Below are 24,219 nucleotides of genomic sequence, written 5' to 3'. Positions count from 1 at the left end.
TTAGATACCCCTCTGACTCGCATTCCGATACGCTTTGAGTGGGAACCGGGTGGGGTCATAGCTTGGGAAGAGGGAAATTCCCATAACCAGTGACCCATTTTGCCTCTCCCTGGGCGCCTTGGGGAATGTGTCGAGGGGAGATGCCCACCTGGCAGGGGAATCAAGTCTCCAGAGCTTCTGCCTCAGGGGGCTGGGTGCATCTTCACTGTGCTTAACACTAGTTTCTCTCCTGGGTTATTTCTGAAGGTGTGTTCCACAGAACACTGGTTCTCTAGTGTGGATTTTGGGAAACTGCCTACTCCGAGCTCCTCTCAGAGAAATCCCAGTGGTCTTTGGTGTATTCAAGGCTCTGATAAGTCCTACAGCAGAGACCAATTTAATTTTGTTCAACACAGTGTTTCCAAAACTTTTTGACCATGGAGACTGTGTGTGTGTGTGTGTGTGTGTGTGTGTGTGTGTGTGTGTGTTTAGCTGTAACACTGTTACCAAGCAGAACAGGTTATCTTGGGACTTAAGACAATCTCCTGGGCTCCCCAGCTAACACAGAAGTCTGAGGCCTGCTCCCAGGAGGCCAGGGGGAGGGCTTGGAGTTTGGGAGCTTCTCAGAGAAGATGGAGTAGGAGAGGTGGAGACCTTCAGTTTCTCTGGAAAGAAGGAAGGGGCCCGCCACATTGAGAAGATAAACCACAGAGAAAAAAGGAGGGCATTCAGAAAGTCACAGCTCCAAGGGTGGCTTTGCGTTCCCTTCTTGGGCAGAGAGGTGTGTGTGACTGAGCTAGGGGAGGGCAGGCAAAGAAGGGAGAGGTTCCTGAAAGACTCTCCTGGCCTCTGGGCCTCCACCCTGCCTGCAGTTGTCTCCTTCCCTCTACACCCCCCACTCACTCCCCAGGCCTTCAGGACTAAAGACCCCAGGCTGTCATTCTCCGGATTGTTCCTCTACCCACTTCTCTGCCTTTGGAAGTCCCTTTACTGACCTCACGTCCACTCACCTGAAATGCCCCTGAATTAATAAAAATAAAACGATCATAATAGTAATAATAATGACCAACACTCATATGCACTTAGGAAGCACCAGGCATTCCTCTAAGCATGTTATATGTGTTACATGTGTTGAGTTTCTCTTTACAACAACTCCATGAACATGGTATAATCATTACCCATTTTCTAAATGAGAGAACAGAGTCAGAGAGAGGGTAAGAGACTTTTTCAGGGCCATATAACAAGAAAATGGTAAAGCCTATAGTATCTGAGTCCCAAAGTGGAATGGGAACATCAACCTAGTGTCACCTTTGCTGGGCCACCTGCCTGCTCTGGATCTCAGTCTCCCCCCTGGAGAAATGGAGGGGACATGCTCTAATGTCACTAAAGGGCTTCCCACTTCTCTTGACTCTCAGCCCTGTCTCCCATCAGCCTATCTTCTCAGACCCCAGCCAGACCCCATAGGCCTCCTGGGGCCCTGTCCCGGATGCTCTCCAGCCCCACACTGGCCCCGCCCACACGCCCTGGGTGTCTGGCTGCCCTTGGCCTGCGGAAGAGATCCCTGAGCCCCGCCTGGAAGGGGCGGGACAGGTAGAAGCAGAGCACAGGGCTGACGGCACAATTGGAGTAGGCCAGGATGGTGCAGAGGCTGGATGCCACGAAAGCCACTGGCGTGGCAGGCAGGCCACCCACAGCTGCCACATAGCCCAGCACGGAGCACGGCCCCCACATCAGCACGAAGACCACCAGCACCACAAGGATGAACCCTGTGTTCTCCTGGTGCTCCAGGATGCTCTCCCCAATGGGGCCACGAGGCTGTGTCCACAGGAGCCAGCCCACGTGGCTGAAAGAGCAGCCGAGCCCCAACATACAAGGCAGGAAGGCCAGGGCTCCCAGCAGGGTGAAGTAGCAGGAGGTCTGGGCCGGGCTCAGGAGCAAGAGGCAGGCCCGGGCCCCTGCGGCCCCCTCCTCCACAACCACCCTTTGGAACAGCCAGTTGGGCAATGACACAGTGAGGCCCAGGACCCACATGGCCCCACAGAGCAGCAGGCGGGCACCCCGGCCAGAGGGGAGGGCCACATCAGGCCGGGCCACGGCCACATGGCGCAGCAAAGCCGTGGCCACCATGCTGTAGAAGGTACAGAACATGGTGGCATTGTTGGTGGCCTGGCTGGTGGTGCAGACGACAGGGCCCAGCCACCAGTCAGGCCGCAGGAAGCTCAGCAGCAGCACTGGCACCACGCAGGCCAGGAAGAGCAGGTCAGACAGCGTGATGTTCACCATGAGGCTGTTGGTCAGGACGAGGAGCGGCCGGGAGGTGCCCGGGCCCCGGCCCACCACCAGCAGCATGAGCCCGTTGGCCAGCAGCCCCACCAGCAGGACGAGGCCACAGGCCCCGGCGAGGACGAGTCGCAACAGTGGCTCAGGTGTGGCCGCGAGCCCCGCGGCGGACGTGGCATTGGGCTCCAGCCCGGGCTGCATCCTCCTGCCCCAGACACACAAGGACACGTGTCCAAACCAGCTTTCTTTTTCCCCGTAGAGCCCCCCACCTTTCTCAGCCCCCCGCATCCATTGGGTGCCCCTTGGCGGGCAGTAATCACTTGAGACCGCACAACAGCTTGGTGGGACAGGCCGGGTCAGCACCCTGGGTTCGAATCCTGACTCTGCTACTTTGTAGCTCCGTGACTTTGGGAAAGTTACCCAGGTTCCCTACCTCAGTTTCCTCAGCTTTGAAGAAGGAAGGAAATACAATAAAAATAGATGTCATCAGTAACTGCTACAAAAGGGTGAGGTTCAGGTCATTTTCATTTTCCTCTTTATAATTTCTTTATTTCTACGATTTCTGCAGGGAGTGCTTGGGGGCGGTGTGTACACACCACATGCACTTTTTAGATTTTATTTATTTATTTGGAGGGTTGAGGGAGGGGCAGAAGGGGAGGGAGAGAAGCAGACTCCCTGCTGAGTGCAGAGCCCAATGCAGGCTTGATCTCATGGTCCCGAGATCAAGATCTGAGCCGAAATCCAGAGCTGGATGCTCAACTGACTGAGCTACCCAGGCACCTATATATATATATACATATTATATATATATATTTATTTATATTTATATATTTTTATATTTTTTAACAAAACCTTGCCTGCCTATGAAACAGGCAGATATTAATTTGAGGTTCAAGTAAGGAAGTGGATATGCAGGGGCTCTGAGAAGGCATGAAGCCCCTGCCAGGGGTTCCCAAGTTTTTCTGCACAGTGGGATCACCTGGGGAGTTGCAAAAATACTAATCCATGGGTCCCATCCCAGGGACGGGATTTAGTTGGGCTGGGCTTTGGTGTTTTTTGAAAGATCCCAGAGGACTCTGCAGGGCACACCAGCTTGGGAATGACTGCCGTCTATGGCTGTGTGCTGGCTACCTGGCAGGGTCGGGGGCAGCACTGTACCCCAGCTTCCTCCTCACCCCCACACCACCCTACATGCTGAAGACATGGGGAGTCCCCGATTGCTAGGAGTCAGGCTGGGGTCTAGACATCCTAGAGTTAGCTCAGGGGCCAGTGTCTCCACCTGCCACCCTACAGACCAGGCCAGCATCCCTAGCTTTCTTGGGGAGAGACTTGCCCATTAACTCAATAAATAAATATTTCCTGAGTATTTACCCTGAGCCAGCAGCAAACACAACAGCCTGTGGGGTCCTAATTCTAGTCATTCTCTCAGCATCTGTCTTTTTTTTCCCCTTCTACCTGGCCCAGGCCTGCCTGCAGATGACATGAGTGGAGGGGAGGGGAGGAAAAGAAAGGGTCCAGGGACCTGGGCCCTGTTCCATCTAAGCGTCCATACCCTCCTCTAACTACCATGATTTTGTGGTGAAGCTTGTGGCTGCCCGAGCCTGGGTTCAAAATTCCACTGCACCACTTGCTAGCTGTGTTGACTGTGGACCAGCTACTCTGTGCCTCATTTTCCTCATCTGTAAAGTGGGGATAATCATAAGCCCCATCTCACAGGGCAGATGTGGGGATTAAATGGGGCAGTACAAGTTAAGTGCTGGAATAGTGCCTGGCACGAAGTAGGTACTTTGTACACCATGGCTGTCTTGCTCCTGCCCACCCCCAGTTCTGAACAGCTCTCTTCCCGAACATCTCTGTCCAGGCTCCATTGTCTCCCCCTGCCCTCCCCTTCTCTCTCTGCATCCTGAGTCCTATCAGCCCAGTCCTGCCTCTTCTTAATCAGTCTCAAGCTAAGGTGTGACCAGAGCCCCCTTAGCAGACATGCCCTGAGAACTCACCACTTGCCTGCAAGTTCACTCTGAAATCTACCTTGAGTCCCTCCTGCTGCTCTCCACATGTGCCTTGTGCTGCTCTGAGGTTCCTGGGCTCTGCTTGCTGACTTGGAGCCCTCTGACACCAGGAAAGGCTCCTCCGCAGCTAGATCTTGCCAGAGAAAGCCAAGAGATAGTCCTGGGCAGGTGTGCAGTCCTTTCTAGCATCCCACCTCTAGGGACCCTGAGCTGGCCGCCTGCAGCTGGGGGAGAGCTGAGGTGGGAGAGTCAGGCCCCAAGGCCACTTCTATACCAGGTCCCCCAAAGGACAGGGCCTCTATCTGCTCTGCTGGCTCCCCCAGGAATCACACCCTGCTTACCTGCCTCATTAACTGGCTGGCCTACAGGACAGAGTTGTCCATGCCTGCTGGGTCCCCAGGTCCCAGAGAGAGCCATTAGCAACAGTAGGACCTGCCCCCCCACCCTCACCCATGGCCACCTCTCCTTGTCTGTCTTTCCTGGAACCTATTATAGCCTAATGATTGTTCAGAGCAGGAAGAGGCTTGTGAGTTGAGAAAGAGGATGGCAGCAGGGAGAAGACATTGGAGGTAAGAATCAGTGAGAACTGGCTGTATCACAAAATCATCCTGCATAATATCCAGAGGCTGGATGAGGTCCAGTAGGGCAGCTGAGGCAAACTTTGGTGGCTTCTGATGCCTGAATCTTTTCCACCTTGCCTCTTGTCAAGTGTTACCCGACATGCACTTATATGCCTCGAACGACAAATAGCTCACTGCTGCAGAGGCATCCCAGGCATCCCTTCCGGAATTGAGCAGAGGGACAGAGCCAAGATTGGAGACTGATTAAGCCTGTAGGAAGGCTCTGTCTTCTACCTCCCGCCCTCTCTGGTTCACCAGTACTGAACGATTACAAAGTAATCATTACAAGCTCAGCGTCCCGCACACACTGGATTGCGGGATGTGGCGAGCATCATTGTGATGTACGATGACAAGGACAGCAGTTGCAGCAAACTGACATGACAGATTGTCCAACACTGAGGGGTCAACTCCCCAAGACTTTCCAAGCAGGCTCCTCAACGGCACTGAGGACCCTGGCCCGGCTTATAATCTGCAGCCATGCAGCCACTTTGGAACTTCAACAAAAGCTCCAAAGAGGAGCCTCTGAGTGATCTGAATCCAGCTTCTCCACTGCTCCCCAGACCCCGCCAGCCCCACCTCAGGGCAGAAGGCTGCACCAGGGGACGCTGTGGCATTGGAGCAAGGGGTGGGATCCCCGAATATGACCCCTGCAAGACAGGTCTTGGGGAAACGGAATGGGGTTGGGGCTCAGGGACACACGGGGAGTAGAGCCTGCCAGGGAGCATCAGAACATTGCTCTTCCCCGGGAATCGGATTCTGCTCGGAAGAAACTTGATGCTTGCACACAGATGGAGAGTGAGACAAGGTTCACCGGTTTTGGCAGGCATGCAACAGTGGGACTGCTTTAATAAAGAGTATTTTGTAATTAACAGGTTGTATCAATTAGTCATCAGCCCCCAAAGCAAGCTCCTCGGAAAGTTTCTTTCCCTCCTCTCCGCATTTATTTTTATTTTTGACTATATAAGGAATACCCAAGCTTTGCCAAAGATAGAGAAATACAAATACTTATAAAAAAGGAAATGACTCCCCCACATATTCACCCTATAATTTTACCACACAGAGATGTGTGGCCAATGATATGGTATGTTTTCCTTAATTCATTTTTCTAGACTTTTCCTTTCTTTAGAGGGTTTTCTTTTTTTTTTTTTTAATTTTTTTTTTTTTAATTTATTTATGATAGTCACAGAGAGAGAGAGAGAGGCAGAGACACAGGCGGAGGGAGAAGCAGGCTCCATGCACCGGGAGCCCGATGTGGGATTCGATCCCGGGTCTCCAGGATCGCGCCCTGGGCCAAAGGCAGGCGCCAAACCGCTGCGCCACCCAGGGATCCCTCTTTAGAGGGTTTTCACCATGAACCACCAACCCCCACCCCCGTCAAATCCTTCTTCAGAGTGCAAGGGCAGCAGTGTCCATGCAGCCCCTGCCCTGGGATCCAAGTCTTAACCTGAGGGAGATCTTCCTGAACTTTCAAGCTGGCCATCTGTGTCACTGCTGCATCTGGGCAGGTGGAACAGGAACTGAGGGACAGGAAGCCCAAGGGGTGGCCATCCTACCCTGGCTGGGCCAGATGGTCAGAAGCAACAGCCAGCTCTCTTCTGTGACCTCTTAGGGGCCACCTCCACCAGCGAGTCCTTCAGGCGGTCCTCCTGCATCTTGAGTGACCTGTATGACAACAGGAGACATCAACCCTCTGTCTCACCTTCGGGGGCAGCAGGGAGGGGCCTGTGGGTGCCTCTGTGGGGCTGGGGGATTGTGCCCCCCGAAGCTCCCTCTCTCCCATCTGCTCTGCCCTGCACTGCATTCCACGTGGCACCAGGAAAATGGGGCCACGGAGACTCTGGCTTTCTGTGGCCTTCCTAGATTTCTTTCCAGCCTACTGTGTGCCTCTCCACTGTGCAAGGGACACTGAACGAGACCACGAAGCCAGCACGTCCTCGCCTTGAGAAGTGAGGAGACGGACAGGAGAAGAGGCCGTCAGAACCAGGAATGGGGAAGGACATGGAGGGACCGCACGCCGGGTCCCCGAAGGGTTTAGGGAGGAAGGAGGCAGTGTCAGAGCTGAGGCTGAGCAGAGGACAAGGGACCCTAGCAGAAAAAGGGGGGTTTGTTTCTGGCTGAGGGCAAAGGCTCAGTGTCAAGAGAGAGCTTAGGGAAATCAAAGAAGTTCAGTCATTCATTCACTCATGATATATTTACTGTGTGCAGACCACTGCGCTGAATGATGCGAAGCCCGAAGACCGAATTGGCCAGAAAGGAGCCTTAGAGGCAATAGGGGTTCAGAGCCCTGGGGGCCTGGAAGCCACATTCAGGAACTCGGGCTTTTGAAGGAGGGAAGCTGAGGGAAGCTGTTGAGCAGGTGTCTATCCCAGGGCATCACCTGATCCTCTGATCAGGTGAACAGTGTAGAGGACTCACCTGGGCTACTTTGTCAGATAAGGGGCTTCCAGATGATCGGGCCGGGGACCCCTTCCGCCTTACTCATTTCCTTCATTTTGGGGGCACCTAGTAGGTGCCAGGTCCTGGGTGTAGAGGGAGGGGGGCTGGACCCAACAGACATGGCCCCACCTTCCTGGAGCTACCGCCTAGGGCAGGAGGCTCACAGCAACCAGGGAACAGAGAAACAGACAAATGCCTGTGTCCTTACAATATGTCGAGAAGGGCTTTGAAGGACACAAATAGGGGACAGGGATCCAGAATAGTGGTGGGACAGAGAGTGGTCAGGGAGGGCCCCTCTGAGTGGCTGAGGCTAAGTGAGTAAATGTGCATGTGTGTGCTTGCACGTGTGCACACAGGGACGGAGGAGGCAGCCCCAGAGACGACAAAGGCCGTTTGGAGGCATTTGGATTTTATTCTAAATCTAGCGGAAGTTGGAGCTCCTGGCTGGCTCAGTAGGAAGCACATGCAACTTGCGATCTCAGGGGTCATGAGTGTGAGCTTCACATTGGGTGTAGAGATTATTTAAGTAAACAAATAAAAATTAAAACTGTCAAAAATAAATAAGTCAATCTAGTGGAAGTTACTGGAAGGTTGAGAGCAGGAAGGTGACCCTCTCAGGCCCACTGCACTGGGTAAGCGAGAAAGCAAGCTAAAGCTCAGAAAGGGTGCAGGAGACTTTGAGAAGGTGAGCAGAGCAACGGAACTAGTAGAGCTGGACTCAGACTCTCCGCAGAGTGCTCTCCCCCCTTCCCCAGAGGGTGAGCTTTACAGTTTCATGATGCTTCCTCAGAGTGGGCCTTCCCTTCCCACAGGTGGGATCTGGAGGGGACTCAGGGGGTGAGCATCGGGGTGGCACTCACCGAGCCAGATTCACCACGGGCTCCAGGATGTTGTGACCTAGGGCAGCACTGCACTCTCCAAAGGAGACCCCCAGCTCCTGCAGACAGACAGGGGCATGAGGGCCCCGGGAGAGCCCACTGAGCATCCTGGCAGAAGTGCCCATGGCCTGGTCATCAAATAATCCCACCCAGGGTGTCCCTAGGCCACCCTCGATGGGGGAGGCAGCCTGGCCCCCGGCCCTCGGCCCCTTGCCCCCTGCACCTCCACCCTGGCTGGCCACCACGTCAAAGATGCCACCCCAGAGACATTCCACAGCCCACACCCTGAGTGACGGTGGAAAGCCTGTGTCCCAAATTGGAGAAATGTCCTTGGGGACATTTTAAACTATTAGTTATGTGGTTTTTTAAAAAAATATTTTATTTATTTATTCATGAGAGACACACAGAGAGAGAGGCAGAGACACAGGCAGAGGGAGAAGCAGGCTCCCTGTAGGGAGCCCGATGTGGGACTCGATCCCAGGACCCCAGGATCACGGCCTGAGCCGAAGGCAGGTGCTCAACCGCTGAGTCCTCTAGTTATGTTTTTTGATTTCAAAAATATTCAGCTGAGGGCAGGGAACTATTGGAAAATACAGCCTTCAAAAAGTGCAAAAGCAAAATATAAACCGCTCGTGTTAGGTAGTGTTTGATATATATTTCTATTCCGTTTTATATGACCCCCCTGGGAGTGAGTGGGCTAAATGCCATCGTGCTGGTGGAGTCAATCCTATGAACCGGCTGCTCAGGCAGGACCCAGTCGAATGTCAGCAACCTCCCAGGGTTCAACTCAACCTAAGCTGGTACTTGCAGCTGCTCTTCTGACTTCACATTACATTGTAGGCACTTCCTCCACGCCCTCAAATATTTTTCTGGGACAGGATTCTTAATGGCAAATGGTGGCCTCTCACATGAACCTCCACAACTTAACCACCAACTGCTGCCAAATGTTTGTTCTTATAAATAATACTGTAAAGAACATCCTCATATAAACACGCTTGATTATACATTATATGTGGGTATCCATTATGCTATTCTCGTAGGGATTATTATTTCTGATTCTTTCCTTAGGATAAATTGCTAGAGGAGGAATTACTATGTCAAAGAGATGAGCCACTGCATTTAAGGGGGGCGATTCCTGCGCCAACCAGGAGCCATGGTGATGAGCTCATGATTCTGAGAAAGGAGGGGAGAAGGGGAAAGAAATACAATATGGAAATGCCAAGGGGGGTTGTGGTGGGGGGCGGGCAGGGGCTGGGAGCTTTTTCCCTTCTTTATTATTCTCTAGAGTTTCTGGAATGTGGTCAACTTCTGTTCATAAATAAATAGTATCCACTGTCTGGTGGTGGGACTTTTGATGCAATCTTGCCAGGGAAGAATTGGAGTCTTAAGATAGAATAAATTAGAAGGAATGTTATGTTAATTAGAGACCAGAGGGAAAATTAAGATTTGATTGGGAATTTTAAGTGAAGCTCTTAAAACTTTTTTTTTTTTTTTTTTTTTTTTACTCTGAAGATATTTTTATATAGGTCAGAATGTTGTGTGGGGATCTGCTAAGTCCATCTGAGAGCCAAAGTCAGACCCGCTGTTACGGTTGCATGTTTCAGTCTAAGAACAGGGTGGGTGGGAGGCAGAGGAGACCAGGCTGCTGTCCACTCTGACCCGGCCTTGGGCAGGGCAGGGGTAGGGGCAGGGATGGACCCAGGGATGGGTCCTTCTCAGTGGCCCAGGCCAGGGTGACCTCTTCATGTCTCTCCAGGGAGGGTTCTGTCCAGGCCAGGCTGGGTGGGGGACTGATGGCCAGGTGCTCACCTGGGCCAGTTGCTGGCCGGCCTCTATGGGCACCTGCCGCTCCTCCTCACGGTCCGTCTTGTTTCCCAGAAGAAGGATGGCCACCCCGTTGGGCCCTGATTCCTGCACATAGAATACATTCCCTTAGCCACACATGTTGGGTTTCTGCTGTGGTGTGCCAGGCCCTGGGAGGATTTGGCCCTGCCCTCCAGGAAGCTGACAGTGTGCACACCCAACCCTGCCCCCGGCCCCTGCCCCGGCCTTTCCCTGTAACACTCACTCCACACCTTTCCCCCACCCACGACATCTTCCCTTCAGTCTAGAGTGAACATGCCCCTTCTTGCTGCCTGCAAACATTCACCCATTTCCCAAGGCCAGCCCCCAAGGTACCTCTCCCAGGAAGCCTTCCAGGATTGTTCCTGCCCACGACCCTCTCTTCTTGCCTGTGCCAAACAGCCCAGCACTTGATTACATGGGCTGGCTTGGCTCGCTTCCTGATTGTTTCATGAGTACTACTACCACTAGCTTCTGCTTCCTGAGCACTTAAAATATACCCGGTGTTGTTCTAACGGCAACTGTACCTATTAATCCTAACAACTGTATGAGAAAAGTGGGAAGATGGAAGTTCAGAGAAGCTATTTGTCCGAGATGATAGAGTCGGGGCAGGGTAGCTGGGATTCAAACCAAGGTCCTGTCAGACCCAGAGCCCGGCCACCTCCGTATAGTACCTTATCCTACTTCTTTTGCTGGACTAGACCTTATCCTACTTCTCTTCAGCTGGACTAGAAACTTCCAGAGAGAAGACACATGTCTTTCATCATACCCCTCTGCTGTGCTAGTACATACTGCAGAATTTCAGTATATATGGAACAATTAAGTACATGGGGGAGAGAACTAGACATGTGTGGACAGAGGAATTATCACCTAGAGTAGTACTAGCCTTGCATTATCCCCAGGTGTTAAGAAGACATTGCAGAGCTGCTATATATAGGAAAGGAATGTTCATGGGATAAAGGAAGTAGTTTGTTTTGGAGGCTGTACTACGTGGTTGTGGTTTCTTCATATGACTATGCTCCCAGCTCATCCAGCCCCATGTCCTCAGTGGGTCACATCACCCACATGTCCGTGGTATCATTCGTAATCCTGGGAGAAAAGAGGGCGTGGGCAGGGTACAAGTTCCCTCTTGACTCCCAAAGCTGGGCCAAGCCCAACAGCCATCTGCAGGTGGCTAAGATGGCTGCTTACCTGGAGACAGTTCAGCCAGTAGCGCACGTGGGCGAAGCTCTCCTGGGAGGTGATGTCGTACATGAGGACCACGCCGTCGGCCTTGCGGAGCAGCTGCCGAGTCATGCTGTGGTACCTGCCCAGACAGTCTGCATGAGGCCAGGCCTGGTGGGCCACCCCCTCACCCTGGCCTCTCTGGGCCTTAGCTACTTCAGCTGCAAGGTGGGAGAATGAACCTTTCCTGCTCCTAACTGCTTCCCAAAGACAGTGCATACATTTTCCTTCTTGCAGTGTAGTGATTGTTGAAAAGGTAGCAGTTCTCATGGTTCAAATTTCAAAAGGTACGGAAGGGTACCCAGGGAAAAGTCTGTCCCCACGTCCCCCGGCCCCCACCACTCAGTCTCCCTCCCCAGAGGCAGCCAGGGTTACCAGTTTCAAGAGGTATTTTATGAATATATACAAATATATGTATGCGTACATGCACGCCGTGTACATACGCACCTTCACATACGTACACCTCTCTTCCCTGTTAAACACAAATAGGGGGCAAAACACTCATCTGCTTTGCTTTTTCCAGTTAATATAACATCTTGCAGGTGTTTCCCCCCTGGCACACAGACAGAGTCCTCAGTCTTTTTTTTTTTTTTTTTTTTTTTTGGTGGCTTCATAATATTCTATGGACTGTGTAGCCAGACCCTGACTTATTCTCTGGCCCACCAGTCCTCATGTTTAGGCTGTTCCTGGTGCTCCCAGCACAGATGATGTTGCGATGGACATGCTGGTATTACAGTCATGTGTGAGTTCACCAGCACAATGAATTTCTGGAAGCGGAACTGCTGGGTTAAGGGTGTGCCTTTTGCACGTTGATCACTCCTGCCTCACTGGAAAGTGGCAGGCCAGCATTTTCAGAAGGCCTGGAGATCGGCCAAGCTGTTCCCCGAGGGCCACGTCGGAATGGCCTTCACAGCTGTCCTGCGAGGCCAAGGGTGGGGGGGGCCTCTGGGTCTGCTGCCCCCTCTGTGAGCCCACAGAAGCTTGACTCATCTCTGCTTCCCCAACCTCCTAAATGCTTAGGAGCTGGATGGCTTTTTTACACTTCATCACCTCTTGCCTGAGTTGGAGTTGTCAAGGTCAGGCTGTCCTCCACCCCTCTTCACCTTGGGCTCAGCACAGGGCCCCGACGCCACTAACGGAGACAGGGCCCCTTACCTCTCCTGACCAGCTGTGTCCCAAAGCTGCAGCACGAAGCACTTGTTGTCCACCAGCAGAGTTTTGACCCGAAAATCCACTCCTAGGACACACACAGGGGTTTGGGGCCTGCTGCCAAGTTACCATCCGGGGCTTCCAGCCCAAACCTACCCCAGGATATACCTGTGCCCAACACCAGCTCCTCTGGCTGCTGAGCTTCCCCTCAGCTCTCCAAATCCCATCCATACTCAAGAGCCTGAATCCTCCAAGAAGCCCTTCCTGACTGCCTCGCCCACTGCACTCCCACACCCGGATGGTCGGTGCCAATTTGAGGCACCTTGCATTGTCTTGGCTTCTATGAACATATCTGTCTTCCTAACCGTACAGCAACGTTTATTTTTCAGGTCCCTCAGGAAAATCAGTTTCACTGTTTTATTTTTATAATACTCTCTGTTTCATTCCTAAGTATAGCATGGATCTTCCCCCTATAACCACACAGTGGGGTAGAAACAGGCAGCCTCAGAGGGAAGAAGGAGCACTGGTTTCAGGGATGACCGATTGGGCTGTGAGCTGCCCATCCTCTGCTGCTCTATTGGCTGCGTGACTTCAGGTAAGTCACTTTACCTCTTTGAGCCTCCCTTCCCTCTTTGCCAGGTGACAATTAAAAAAGACCCACATTGGGGTACCTGGCTGGCTCAGTCAGTTGAGCATGTGACTCTTGACCTCAGAGCCATGAGTTCAAGTCCTACCTTGGGTGTAGAGCTTATTTTAAAATAAATAAAATAAATTTAAAAACGACCTGTAAAAAAGAAAATCACAATAATAAAGAAAATAAAAGCTCCACATTGCAGAATGATTGGGAGGATTGAGTGATCACGTTTGAGGTTTGGCCCAGGGGTGCTTGGGAGGTGATCATTTTCAGTCTTATTCTCATCTCCCTGAGCCACAGCCCTTCCAATTTCACAGCCCCACCCCTCACTGTGGTCATGCTTCTGGACCCTTCCTGTCTCTGCAAATATAAAGGGATTAGTGAAATCCCAGGAAGGTTTAGAAACTTTTGGGGTACACCTTCCTGCCGACCCCCAAGGAATTCAGGCAGAGCAGGGAGTGATGGAGAGGGACTTCTTTCCCATCCCCACTCCTTTTCCTAAGGGAGCCCTGAAGCTATGGAGCCCACTGCAGGCCCTGTGCCAGCTCTGGAAAGGGGTGCCTCCTCATACCAGCCCTGAGCTGGTGGAGACTTTTCTCAAAGTCTCTGCAGCTGTCCCTGGTGGGGGCTGAAACCTGTTCCCCCCGCCCATGCTCTCCGCAGGAAGTGGCAGCCTGGGGAACCTGACTCAGCAAAATGGCAAAGCAGAAGTCTGTAGCATCCGCTTCTCTTTACTGCTCTTTTACCTTAGGAATCCTTGTCCTAGGAAGCCCAGGGTCTGCAGGAACCTCTGAGATTATCTAACCCAACCCCTGGTGATGATATCCAGCCTGGCTTAAATGCCCACCATGTAATCTATGAACGTCTCTAACAAGTATTCCTTGCATCTCCTAACTCCACCATTACTCCCACCAACCTGCCCATCCCCTCCTCAATCCACCCATGTGGCTCCCATATGTCCCCAAAACGTGTTATAACTTAACCACATAAATCGCTAAGAATATAACAGTTATCTCCTTCCCAAGGAATCTGCTATTTTACATGAGCGGCCCCAGGGGCAGAGTCACGCTGAACCCAGAACACAGCAGAATTTCTAGGGTGGGGCATGTGCTCTGAAAGCAGGAGGCCATGGGATGAACTTTGGGCCCCAGCGAGGGCAGGAAACGTGACCAGGTCTTCTATGATCTGTTTCCCTCATCTGTAAAATGGGGATATGGAAAAGCCTGGCAAAAATGCACATTCAGATATAACTCGATTGGCTCTGGCTCTGGTGCTCCACCCAGCCATGTTCTCAAATGCCAGCAGGCTAGAGTTCTCATCTTCTGAGAGAAAGGGAGGAAACAGAGGAGGTGACGCTGGGTGTGGAAATGTTCATGACGGAGGAAGCCAGAATTGTCCCCATTGATGGTGAAGCCAGATGGATGACAGCCACCAGGAGGCACCAAACTGCAGCTGGCACTGGGACGGGCACAGGTCACTCCCCTGGATCTCGGGTACTCCCAGTCGGCTAGCAGTGCATGCAGGCTTGCCCTGTCTTTTTACAATTATGCAACCTGTGTTTTTCTTGATTGAATTTTGTGGAACCTTCTTATCACATAATAATGGGGGCAGATCAGTTATACAGGGAGGGCTTTTGTAAAGGAAGGAGGCACGGAAGATGCTTGGCGCATTGTAGGTGGTCAGTAACCAGGGCCTCAGATGATTCAGAACAGTGGGCTCGCAGACCCTGTGACCCTCCCCAACAGCAGGCCAGGCCTGCTGCAAGTTCTCTAGTCCCCAAGACACTGAATTTTTAACTGGTTCCCCCAGGTGAGGATTCTTAAAGAAAAATTTGAGAACCCATCTTGAAGCCTCTTTTGCATGAAGTCTGTCATCTACCCATTGGTCTGGCGCTGGTCCCCAGGCAGCATGCACTTTGCCTGGCACAAACACATGGGTCCCCCCATCTCTGTGCCTAAGCAGGTGCCTCTTCATTCTTGAGCTCGCTTTTCCGTGGCTCTGTACAATGCCAAGCGATCTCAGATCCCAACATTTGTAGGTAGAGGAGTTTTTGTGTTTGGGGATATTTCATTTGCAGGGGCCACTGCATTAGACATGATCAAATATTTGCTTATGATAATAGTAATAAAAATAATATTGAGCACTTACCACATGCCAGATATTATTCTAAGACATGTACAAACTGAACTCATCCTTACACCTATTCTAGGGAGCCAGTACACTTGCCTGCATTATGCAGTCTGCATGATGCAGATGAGGGTTTGAGAGTTCAGAGGGGTTAAATAATTTCTCCCAGTCCTTACTGCTAGTGGGTGGCAGAGATGGGATTTGAACTCAGGTATCTGAGCTCCTAACTGACCATACTCTAGAAACACATTCTGTGTAAAGTACTCAACTTGCCCTGGGCAACTCTCTGCCAGAGCTTGGCCCACTGGCCTGGGGCTAATTGTGAGCAAAGGCAAGCGACACCCACCCTGCAGTGGCCTGCCCCCAGGGCCACGTGGGTGGAGACTTGCTTGTTTTCACTGGCAACGAGCTCTGGCCCCTAAATTGCAGGGTGCTTTGTTGGTGCGGCACATTATAAGCTAATCAGATCAATGCAGCAAAGCAAATTACCTATAATTAGAGATAATTAGTAAAATAGTAAGATTGTGCCCATATAAAATAAAGTCTAATGCAGGGCCTGTGGCCAGGACAGAACCTGCAGCTTCCCAGGGAGATGGATCTGTCTGGCTTGCCTCCAGCTCATTGGCCCTGGGTCTCCCCAGGCATCCCCTCCCTCTGCAGCCTCCCTCCCCAGGTCAGCCCTTACCCACAGTAGCTGTCAGCCCGGTGGCAAAGGAATTCTGGTGCAGCAGGTGTAGGAAGGATGTTTTGCCCACGTTGGAGTCTCCCAGGAAGATGACATGGAAGAGGTAATCGGGGTCGGCTAGAGGCTCGCTGGCCGCGGGGGACTCCGAGGACTGGTTCAGCGCAGCCTCCCCGGGCTCACTTCCTGGGTCTTCTTCGGGCCTGTTCTCTGCCATTGGCTCCCTGGATCGAAGGGAGCCTTGTTCTTCTGTATGAGCAGTTGGAGGTGAGGGCATGGGCTGAGCTTCTAGCTCCACTGTGGGGGAGCTGCGCCGGTGCTCCTGGGGCTCTGCTCCATCCCCAGGCTGAACCCCCTCCAGGGGAGACTCCAGGGGAGGTGACCCTGTTCTAGGATGGGGGGCTTCTGAATGCCCAGTTTTCAGGCCGTGAGCCCCAGCTGACTGCTCTGAACTGAGGTCTTGTCCTCCTCGGCCTACCTGGTTCCTTCCCTCCACCCTGGGCTCTTCCAGACGCTCAAGGGAGAGGCCAGACAGCCCATCTGGCCCAAACACCTGGCCCTGAGCTTCTGTTGGCCCCCCGGGCTGGCTTCCCTGCACACCAGGGCTGCACCAGGCCGGCTCCAGCCCCTCTGAGGCAGCCTGACCCACAGGCCCTGGATCCTGGGAGGGCCCAGCCAGCCCTGGTATAAGGACTTCAGCTCCTGGGGACCCCAGTCCTGGCTCAGAGCCAGGATCCTGCCGGTCCCAATGGAGGGCCTCTGTCTGCCTGGGTGGCTTGTCTGGGACAGGCCCGGGCCCTGGGCTCTTGTCACCTGGGTATGAGGCCTGCAGCTGTTCACTGGGCCCAGCTGGGGCCTGGGGAGGGGGAGAGGTCACCAGAGGAGTAGGTGCATCCTCCAAAGGAATGAGCACTTTGAGTGCAGCTGCCACCAGACTCCCTGACTCCCCAGTGGTGGCCCCTTGGAAACTCCGGAGGGAGAGGGCCTCAGGGCCAGACCCTGACTCCTCCTGAGGTTCCAGGCTGCGAGACTGGACAGGCTGCTCTGGACTGTCATCCTGCCCATCTGCGCCCACTCCTTTCACCTCCTTGGCTCCAGAGGGCGCCCCAGCGGGGCCTCTTGGAGCCCCTTCCAGATCTGAAGGTGGCTCCTGACCAAATGGCAAAGCACGTGGCTCTGAGATGGAGATCTGCCTGACAACTCGGGGTGTCTGGGGGCCCAAGGGGGTCCTCGGGGTGGGAGGTGGGCTCCAGGAGAGCTGCAGAGCTCTGCGCGAGGAGGTGTTGAAGCTGCTCAGGAGCTGGTCCCAGTCATCCTCCTCCCCAAACAGTCCGGGCAGGGGAGCCTCCTCAGAGGGGAGTGCCTGGGCATCTGGAGCCTTCTCCTCACCTGCTCGGGGGACACTAGGAAGGGTTTAGGAAGCTAAGGTCAGGGGAATCTCTCCCCATCGGTAACACCTCACAGCTGACCCCAACCCCCAGTCTCTCCTCAGGTGGTCCTCAGCCTGCATGCGCCCCATGCCTCCCCCTTGTCCAATCCTGCCCATCTCTCAGGGCCTATATGAAGCCTCACCTTCTCTAGGAAGTCTTCCCTGACCATTCTGGCCCATCCCACTCCTCTGAGCTCTAACAGGTAGAGTAAGTGGCTTTCTGGGATCCATTACTATACTAGCAGTGTGTGTGTATATCCAAGTTGTGTGAACTTGGGCACATAACTTTCCCTTCTTGGTGCCTTAGTTTCCCTGTCTGAGAAATGGGCAGGAGAATGTTGGCCTTGCAGGATTGTCGTGAGGTTTAAGAAGGGAAACTCTGCATGTGTTCTGGGTGCTGAACCAGGGCTTCAGAGAACCCAGAGCTTCCCTCCCTACCTTTAGGAAGCCCTGGTACCCACCTTAGCCCAGGGATGGCAGCTACTTGCCTTGGTTCCTCCATCTGCCAGGACACGCGGCCCCTGGCGGCGTTCAGATGCCCCCTGGTCACCTGCAGCTGCCCCTGCACCTCCTCCAGCCGCCCAGCCAGGTCATGCTCGGTCTCCCGCAGCTGCTGGTTCTCAGAGCTGGCCTCCTGGTGTGTGCTGCTGAGGCGGTGGAGCTGGGCCTCCAGCTGCGGGAGGTGGAGGGTGAGGAGGAGAGAAGCCCCGGGGCCCTCCAGGGCGACAAGCAGCCTCCCAAAGCCACTGTGGAGCACAGACTCCAGGCTCCTGGAGACCCAGCTTAAACAAAGGGCTGAGGGTTGGTGGGGGCGGGGCGTGGTTACCCTTTGTTGGCCTGATTAGCTCCGTGACCTCCCATCCAGGAGAGACACTTGAAATGCTGGACAGGGAGGACAGAGGGACTGTGTAAGAAACACAAATGGCCAGCACCACAAGGACCCGAAATGTAGATTGGATCACACTCTCCTCTGCTCAGAGCTCCGCAATGGTTGCTTGTCTCTGAACCCCAAGTGGTCCACAGGGAGCTCCTGAGCCACAGCAAGTCACATACTCAGAGATGGGGGGCTGCTTGAGCACTCAGAAGGGAAAGTGAAGCCTTCACAGTGGCATCCAGGGCCTGCACAGTCCCTCCTGCCCTGTGAGGTCTCTGCCCTCCTCACCCACTCCTCTCCCCTCCCTCTGTCTGCTCCAGCACACGGGTCTCCTTGCTGCTCCCTGGATATTCATGGCACACACCTACCTCAGGGTCTTTGAACTCACTGTTCTCACCGCCCGGATTGCCCTTCCCCAGGTATCACACGGCTCATGCCTCATCTCCTTCAGGCCTTTACTCCAATGCCATCAACTCAGGGAGGCCTTCCTGGACCCTCCTGTCAAAACCCTTCTACTCTCCTTCCTTGCTTCCCTTCATTCTCCTTAGCATTTTCACTCTCCAGCCTCCAGGATGTTATAGATTTTATTTGCTTATTTTGCTTATCATCCATCTTCCTGACTAAGGCTATCACTCTGTGGGCAGGGGTTTGTGTCTATCATGTTCCTCAGGACCCTAGAGCAGTGCCAGGCACTAGTAGGCATGCTAGAATTGTCAGGTGAAGGAATGAATGACCTCAGAGGAGAGGCTTCACATCTACGGGGGACAGGACAAACTGGCCCCATTTTGGAAAGTCCAAACTCCTCCCTTGGCTAAAGGGGCCTGCCTCAATTTCTAAGGAGCAGCTGCTGCAGAGGCGTCTGGAAATCAGCCCATGTTAGGAAGGTGAGACCAGATGACAGAGCCAGGCGAGGCGACAGTGGAAAATGCTCTGGGAACCTCGCCCAGCGCTGAAGGAAAGGTGGTTGTCCTGGTTCCATCAGAAGGTGATTTTACTAAGGTCAGTGGTCTGGGAGTTGAGAAAGGAAGAGATGGTGGGGGGAGCAGGATCTCAGACCCAAACACCTAGCCGGGATGCCAACTGGAAGTGACTATGGGCTACGAGATCTGCGGTGTCAGGGCAGCAGGGAGCTAGGTCAGATTCAGAGTCGGTAACAATTGTGATGTGAAAAGCACCTCCTGTGTGCCAGGAACCATGCTAGGCCCTCAAATATGGTATCTTTAGTCATCCCAGCAGCCCTCTAGGGCAAGAGTTCTGATCTCCATTTTTCTGATTTGGAAACCAAGGCTCAGAGAGGTTAAAACCTACCCCAGGTGACTCAGCTGTCAGCAGACATAAGAGTTGAATGCCACCCTATCACTCAGCCTCTCTAACACTGTGACCTCATGTTAGCCCAGTGCCTTTCTGTTTCAGAGTGCTTTCCTATTTATCACCTCATTTGACACAACTGGCCTAGGAGATGCAGTAGATGTGGTTAGTCCCATTTTACAGATGGAGAAACTCAGGCCAAAGTTATTGCCTCAGGGGATCGATCCCTGGGTGGCTCAGGGGTTTGGCACCTGCCTTCGGCCCAGGGTGTGGTCCTGGAGTCCTGGGATCGAGTCCCGCTTTGGGCTCCCTGCATGGAGCCTGCTTCTCCCTCTGCCTGTGTCTCTGCCTGCCCCCACCCCCCCCCACCCTGTGTCTCTCATGACTAAATAAATAAAATCTTAAAAAAAAAAAAAAGCAACAAAGTTATTGCCTCAGATTTGCCTGGCTTTAATGGGAACAGCAGGGATTTGAACCTGGACCTTCCCAGTGGCCCCTCTGCACTACCTGACCTCATCCCGGCAAAGGGAGCTACTCTCTCGGGAGCCTAGCCACCCCCATGAAGCCTGAGAAGCCGGGCGTCAGAATGTGTGACTCCTCAGAAACTGGGCTCCCGGGGAAGCGCTGGCACTCACCTCCCTCTGGCTGTCAGTGAGCCGTTGACATTCACGCTCCTTGGCCTCCAGGGCCTCCTGCATCTGGGAGCTGAAGGCCAGGCCACGGGAGTCGCTCTGTGGAGCAGACAGGTCTCAGCCCCGGTGGCCTGCTGACGCCCAGCCCTCCCCACACTCCACCCGCACCCAGGCCTGGGGTACGGGGTCTGGGAGGCCCGCAAGGACGCCTCTCACGACCACTTCTCTGGCAGCCAGGGGGTGAGAGGAGCTGCTCCCAGCAGCCTCCTGACCGCCCCCCCCCCCTGCCCAGGACGGGGTGAGGGGCGGGCTGCCAGGGGAGGTCACCTCAGCCTGCAGCTGCTGCTGCTCCCGGCGGATCTGCTGCTCCATCTCCTCATAGAGCTGCTGGACCTCCCGGTGGTGGTCAGACTGCCGCCTGGAAGGGGTGCGAGGGGGGAGCCGGGCAGCCCGTGAGCACCCGGGGACCCTGCTGCAGGCAGGGCCGGTCTGGGCCTGGGTGTGGAGTCCATCTCGCTGCTCACCTAGCTCTGCCAGTGATCACTGACCCCTGTCACCCTGAGGACAGTCATCCTGACAATGGCCCCTGACCCGTACACCCTTGACATTGGTCACCTTGATCCCGACACGCCGACACCTGTAACCATTATCAAGATACTGGTTCCCCCGGCCCTGTCACATGGTCCCACTCGCCCCATCACTCTGCCCCACTTCCTGCTGTCACCATATCCCACCCTTAAGCCCAGAGCTGAGGGAATTCAATTCCCGTTCAGCTAAAATGTAAAGAGCACATACTCTGTGCCAGACACCAGGTGGGTGAGGCCCCCCCCCCCCCCCCCCCCCCCCCCCCCCCCCGAGCCCCACTCACTTCCTCAGCGTCAGCTCCAGGACCTCTTTGTCAGCCCGGGCCTCCTGCAGGCGGCTGGTCATCCTGGCCAGAAAGCCCTCCAGGTTGCCTGCCAGCTGGGGCTCCTCCTGCCTCAGCTTTCCCCACAGCTCCCAGATCTCTGCCTGCCTGGGGAAGGGGGACAGCCAGAGAGGAGATATGAGGTGGGGCCAGTAAGCAGAGGGCCCATTTCTCCATTTTATTGTATTGTATTGTATTTTTTATTTTCACTTTTTAAAAGATTTTATTTATTTACTCATGAGAGACAGAGAAAGAGAGAGAGGCAGAGGGAGAAGCCGGCACCCCATGGAGCAGGGAGCCCAATGCGGGGCTTGATCTCAGGATTTTGGGACCATGACCCGAGCTGAAAGCAGGCGCTTAACCCACTGAGCCCCCCAGGCACCCCCCACTTCTCTATTTTGATGGCAAGATTCGAAGAAACTTGGGCGCCTGGGCCACAAAAATCTGTTCATACCCTGCAAGGTACAATTCGAGTTACTACCTCCTCCAGGAACCCTTCCCAGATGTGCCCTCTCCTTCTTGAACCCCCACGGTACTTTGTGGCTTCATGATGTGGCAATGGGGCAGGGGAGGAACTGGGAGCCTGATGGCTCCAGGCTGCCATCTGCCTTCCCTCTTCTCTCACCCTGTAGCTGTGTGACCTTTGGCAACTCCCTTGCCCTCTCTGGGTTTATTTGTACAAAGGGGAGCCTGATACCTGCCCAGTAGGGTCATTGGAGAATGAGCTGTGCCCAGTGAAAGTGCCAGCTTGGGGCCGGGCACATGGCTGTCACTCAATTAATGCTGCTTTCCCAAGGATTTTTTTTTAATATTTTATTTATTTATTAATGAGAGACAGAGAGAGAGAGAGGCAGAGACACAGGCAGAGGGAGAAGCAGGCTCCATGCTGGGACAGGACTCGATCCCGGGACTCCAGGATCGCGCCCTGGGCCAAAGGCAGGAGCTAAAACCGCTAAGCCACCCAGGGATCCTCGGGACCCTCTTTTCTAGTTGAGAAAGGCCCCCTCAGGGACATCTGGGTGGCTCAGTGGTTGAGCATCTGCCTTTGGCTCAGGCCGTGATCTTGGGGTCCTGGTATCAAGTCCCACAGCAGGCTCCCTGCTTCTCCTTCTGCCTATGTCTCCACCTCTCTCTGTGTGTCACTTATGAATAAATAAATAAATAATCTTAAAAAAAAAAAAAGGCCCCCTCAGGTAGTCATGTTTTTAAGATTGTGACTACACCTGGGAGGTTGATACCCCAGGCCACTAATCCTGGGGAGCAATCACATAGGGCAGGATGGAGAGGGAGCAGAGGAGGGGGCATGGGAGGGACTCCCCAAGAACAGACATTCTCCACGGGCGGACTTCATTTCATCCCACAACTGTTCTTATACTCACACTGCAGCTGGAGAACAGATGTCAAAGGTTAGGCTACCGGCCCATGGTCACACAGCTAACCCAAGTGGCCAAATCCAGATTTGCACCCAGCTCTACTTGGTGGCCTCCCACCTGTGCCCAGGCCAGTCCTGCCCCGCACTGATGGGCAGTGCCTGCCCCTGCCTCCTACCCCCACCCCTCCACACTCAGTGCTGGCCTTACTCTGGGAGGACGTCACCTGCCCCCAGCTGCTGAATAAAGGCAAAGAACGCCTCCTTCTCCTCATGGTCAGCCTCCTCCAGTGCCAGGAAACTGGCAGCTGCAGGTTCTCTCTTGGAAGACAGTGGCCTCTTCCTGTGGAGCCTGTGGGTGCCCAGGCTGGAGCTAAAGGTGTTCTCTGTGGGACAGAGGGACAAAAGGCAGCAGAGTGGGGTTGGGTCCACTGATCTCCCATCTTGTCCTGCTCCAGCCCTTGGGGAAGTAATTCTGTCTGTGTGATCACATTTATACAGGGTTACGTTCATACATTCGCCCTGTCATCCGTGGGAATCTGTTCAAGGTAGACATTCTGACCATTTTATGACCTGTAAATGCAGATTCCTGGCCTTCTTCCTCCTTGTCCCCCAAACTTTCGGAGACTCATCAGACCTGAGAACTCTGAACAGCTTTGCAGGCATTTAAGCCTGAGCTGTGCTCTGCAGGGTCTCGGCAAGGACATTACACCTTCCATTGCCCTGGCGGGAAAGTTTACCCACATCGAAATCAGTGGGAGTATTGTGCTCTGCTGACCTTGGCCTTTTTAGGTCCTTTTGGGCCTGTCCTGAGAAGCAGGCATTGGAGTAGCCCTGCCCAAAGGGGGACAAATGGTTGGGAAGCCCCCAACTGCTAAATATCACCCTCTGTTGCTCCCTGGGGCCTGGAATTCCCAAAGCCAGAATGTGACCTTCCTCAGGCAGAAACAAAGCCTGTGGTCTCAAGACTGGGGGTTGCTTAACCTCTTGCTCAAGGGAACCTTTTGCTGGGGAGAAGACAAGTGAGGCATCAGAAAGTAAGCAAGCCTGGAGGCCTCCCTGGAGGAGGAGGATGCTAAGAGGAGCACCTCCATCCCCAGCCCAAGAACTGCTCTTGCTGATAGGAAAGGAAGTGAGCAGGTCTCCTGGGCTAGAGCCTTAAGGCCTAGCCCTGTCTTAAACCAACTGCTTGCCCACACAGACTTAGTATCCTCATCTCCAGAGTAATTCATATCATCATCCATGCCATGAACTGCTCTCGGGGTGCTGTGGAGGTTCCCTGTTGCCTTTTATGTCGGCCTAACCTCCCCGTACTGGGCACACTGCATGGGATGCCTGGCTATGCAGCAAGTCACTAGAGGTTCTCCCAGGACAGACATACTGAGCCCAGAGCTGAATTCTTCCAGAGAGAGGCGTCCCTTCTGCTCCACATCCACCCAGTCAAAGATCATCTCCAGCTCCTCTTCGCTGCCCACGAAGCTGAACTTGGCCACCTGCAAGGAAGAGGTAAGTTGGCGCTCGTCGCCCTGGGGAAGACTCTGGGCTATCCTCAAAAAAAGAGAAATGTTTGTCTTTAGCGACCCCCACTCCTTCCCTCCCCAACTTTGGAGTCCCAGATCCAAGCTGATCCAGGGCCTACCTTGGAGGCTCCAGGACCCCACTCAAGACGGCCCTCTCGGCAGAGCCTTCAACTCCCTACACATCTTTTCCCTTCCTCCATCCGACATCAATAAAAACTTACCCGTTCTGAGTCTCATCCCTAAGGACAGTAGCTAATCCTCCCCAGAACGTGTTTATCGAGATCCAAAAAAGTTATCTGGAATTTGAAAATAAGTCCCAA

The 24,219-nt window shown here is 53.8% G+C and overlaps 2 protein-coding genes across 3 annotated transcripts in view; both read right to left on the bottom strand.

The window, feature by feature from the left end:
- Nucleotides 1-1,419: 1,419 nt before the first annotated feature.
- Nucleotides 1,420-2,460, bottom strand: LOC112914146 (galanin receptor type 1-like). Its single transcript, XM_025991158.2, has one exon. The coding sequence runs from the start codon at nt 2,458-2,460 to the stop codon at nt 1,420-1,422; it is 1,041 nt and encodes a 346-aa protein (XP_025846943.2).
- Nucleotides 2,461-5,697: 3,237 nt separating this feature from the next.
- Nucleotides 5,698-24,219, bottom strand: part of RAB44 (RAB44, member RAS oncogene family) — a 35,325-nt gene continuing 16,803 nt past the window's right edge. The window contains exons 3-14 of one of the 2 annotated variants that reach the window (XM_025991157.2): nt 23,761-23,872; nt 22,591-22,765; nt 20,972-21,118; nt 20,431-20,521; nt 20,107-20,202; nt 17,778-17,962; nt 15,864-17,263; nt 12,424-12,505; nt 11,236-11,350; nt 10,012-10,113; nt 8,185-8,261; nt 5,698-6,550 (exon numbers count right to left, since the gene is read on the bottom strand). In XM_025991157.2, the coding sequence (XP_025846942.2) occupies nt 6,460-6,550; nt 8,185-8,261; nt 10,012-10,113; nt 11,236-11,350; nt 12,424-12,505; nt 15,864-17,263; nt 17,778-17,962; nt 20,107-20,202; nt 20,431-20,521; nt 20,972-21,118; nt 22,591-22,765; nt 23,761-23,872 (2,673 nt within the window). In that variant the 3' untranslated portion in view covers nt 5,698-6,459. The remainder of the gene's footprint in view (nt 6,551-8,184; nt 8,262-10,011; nt 10,114-11,235; nt 11,351-12,423; nt 12,506-15,863; nt 17,264-17,777; nt 17,963-20,106; nt 20,203-20,430; nt 20,522-20,971; nt 21,119-22,590; nt 22,766-23,760; nt 23,873-24,219) is intronic. The other variant, XM_072745985.1, reaches the window with a different exon arrangement.

This window comes from Vulpes vulpes, chromosome 1, assembly GCF_048418805.1.
Source record: "Vulpes vulpes isolate BD-2025 chromosome 1, VulVul3, whole genome shotgun sequence".
NCBI lineage: Eukaryota > Metazoa > Chordata > Mammalia > Carnivora > Canidae > Vulpes > Vulpes vulpes.
This window is presented reverse-complemented; position numbering and strand designations above follow the sequence as displayed.

What these genes read in the sequence shown, in the direction of transcription:
- LOC112914146 (XM_025991158.2), bottom strand. Translation starts at nt 2,460, where the DNA reads ATGCAGCCCGGGCTGGAGCCCAATGCCACGTCCGCCGCGGGGCTCGCG.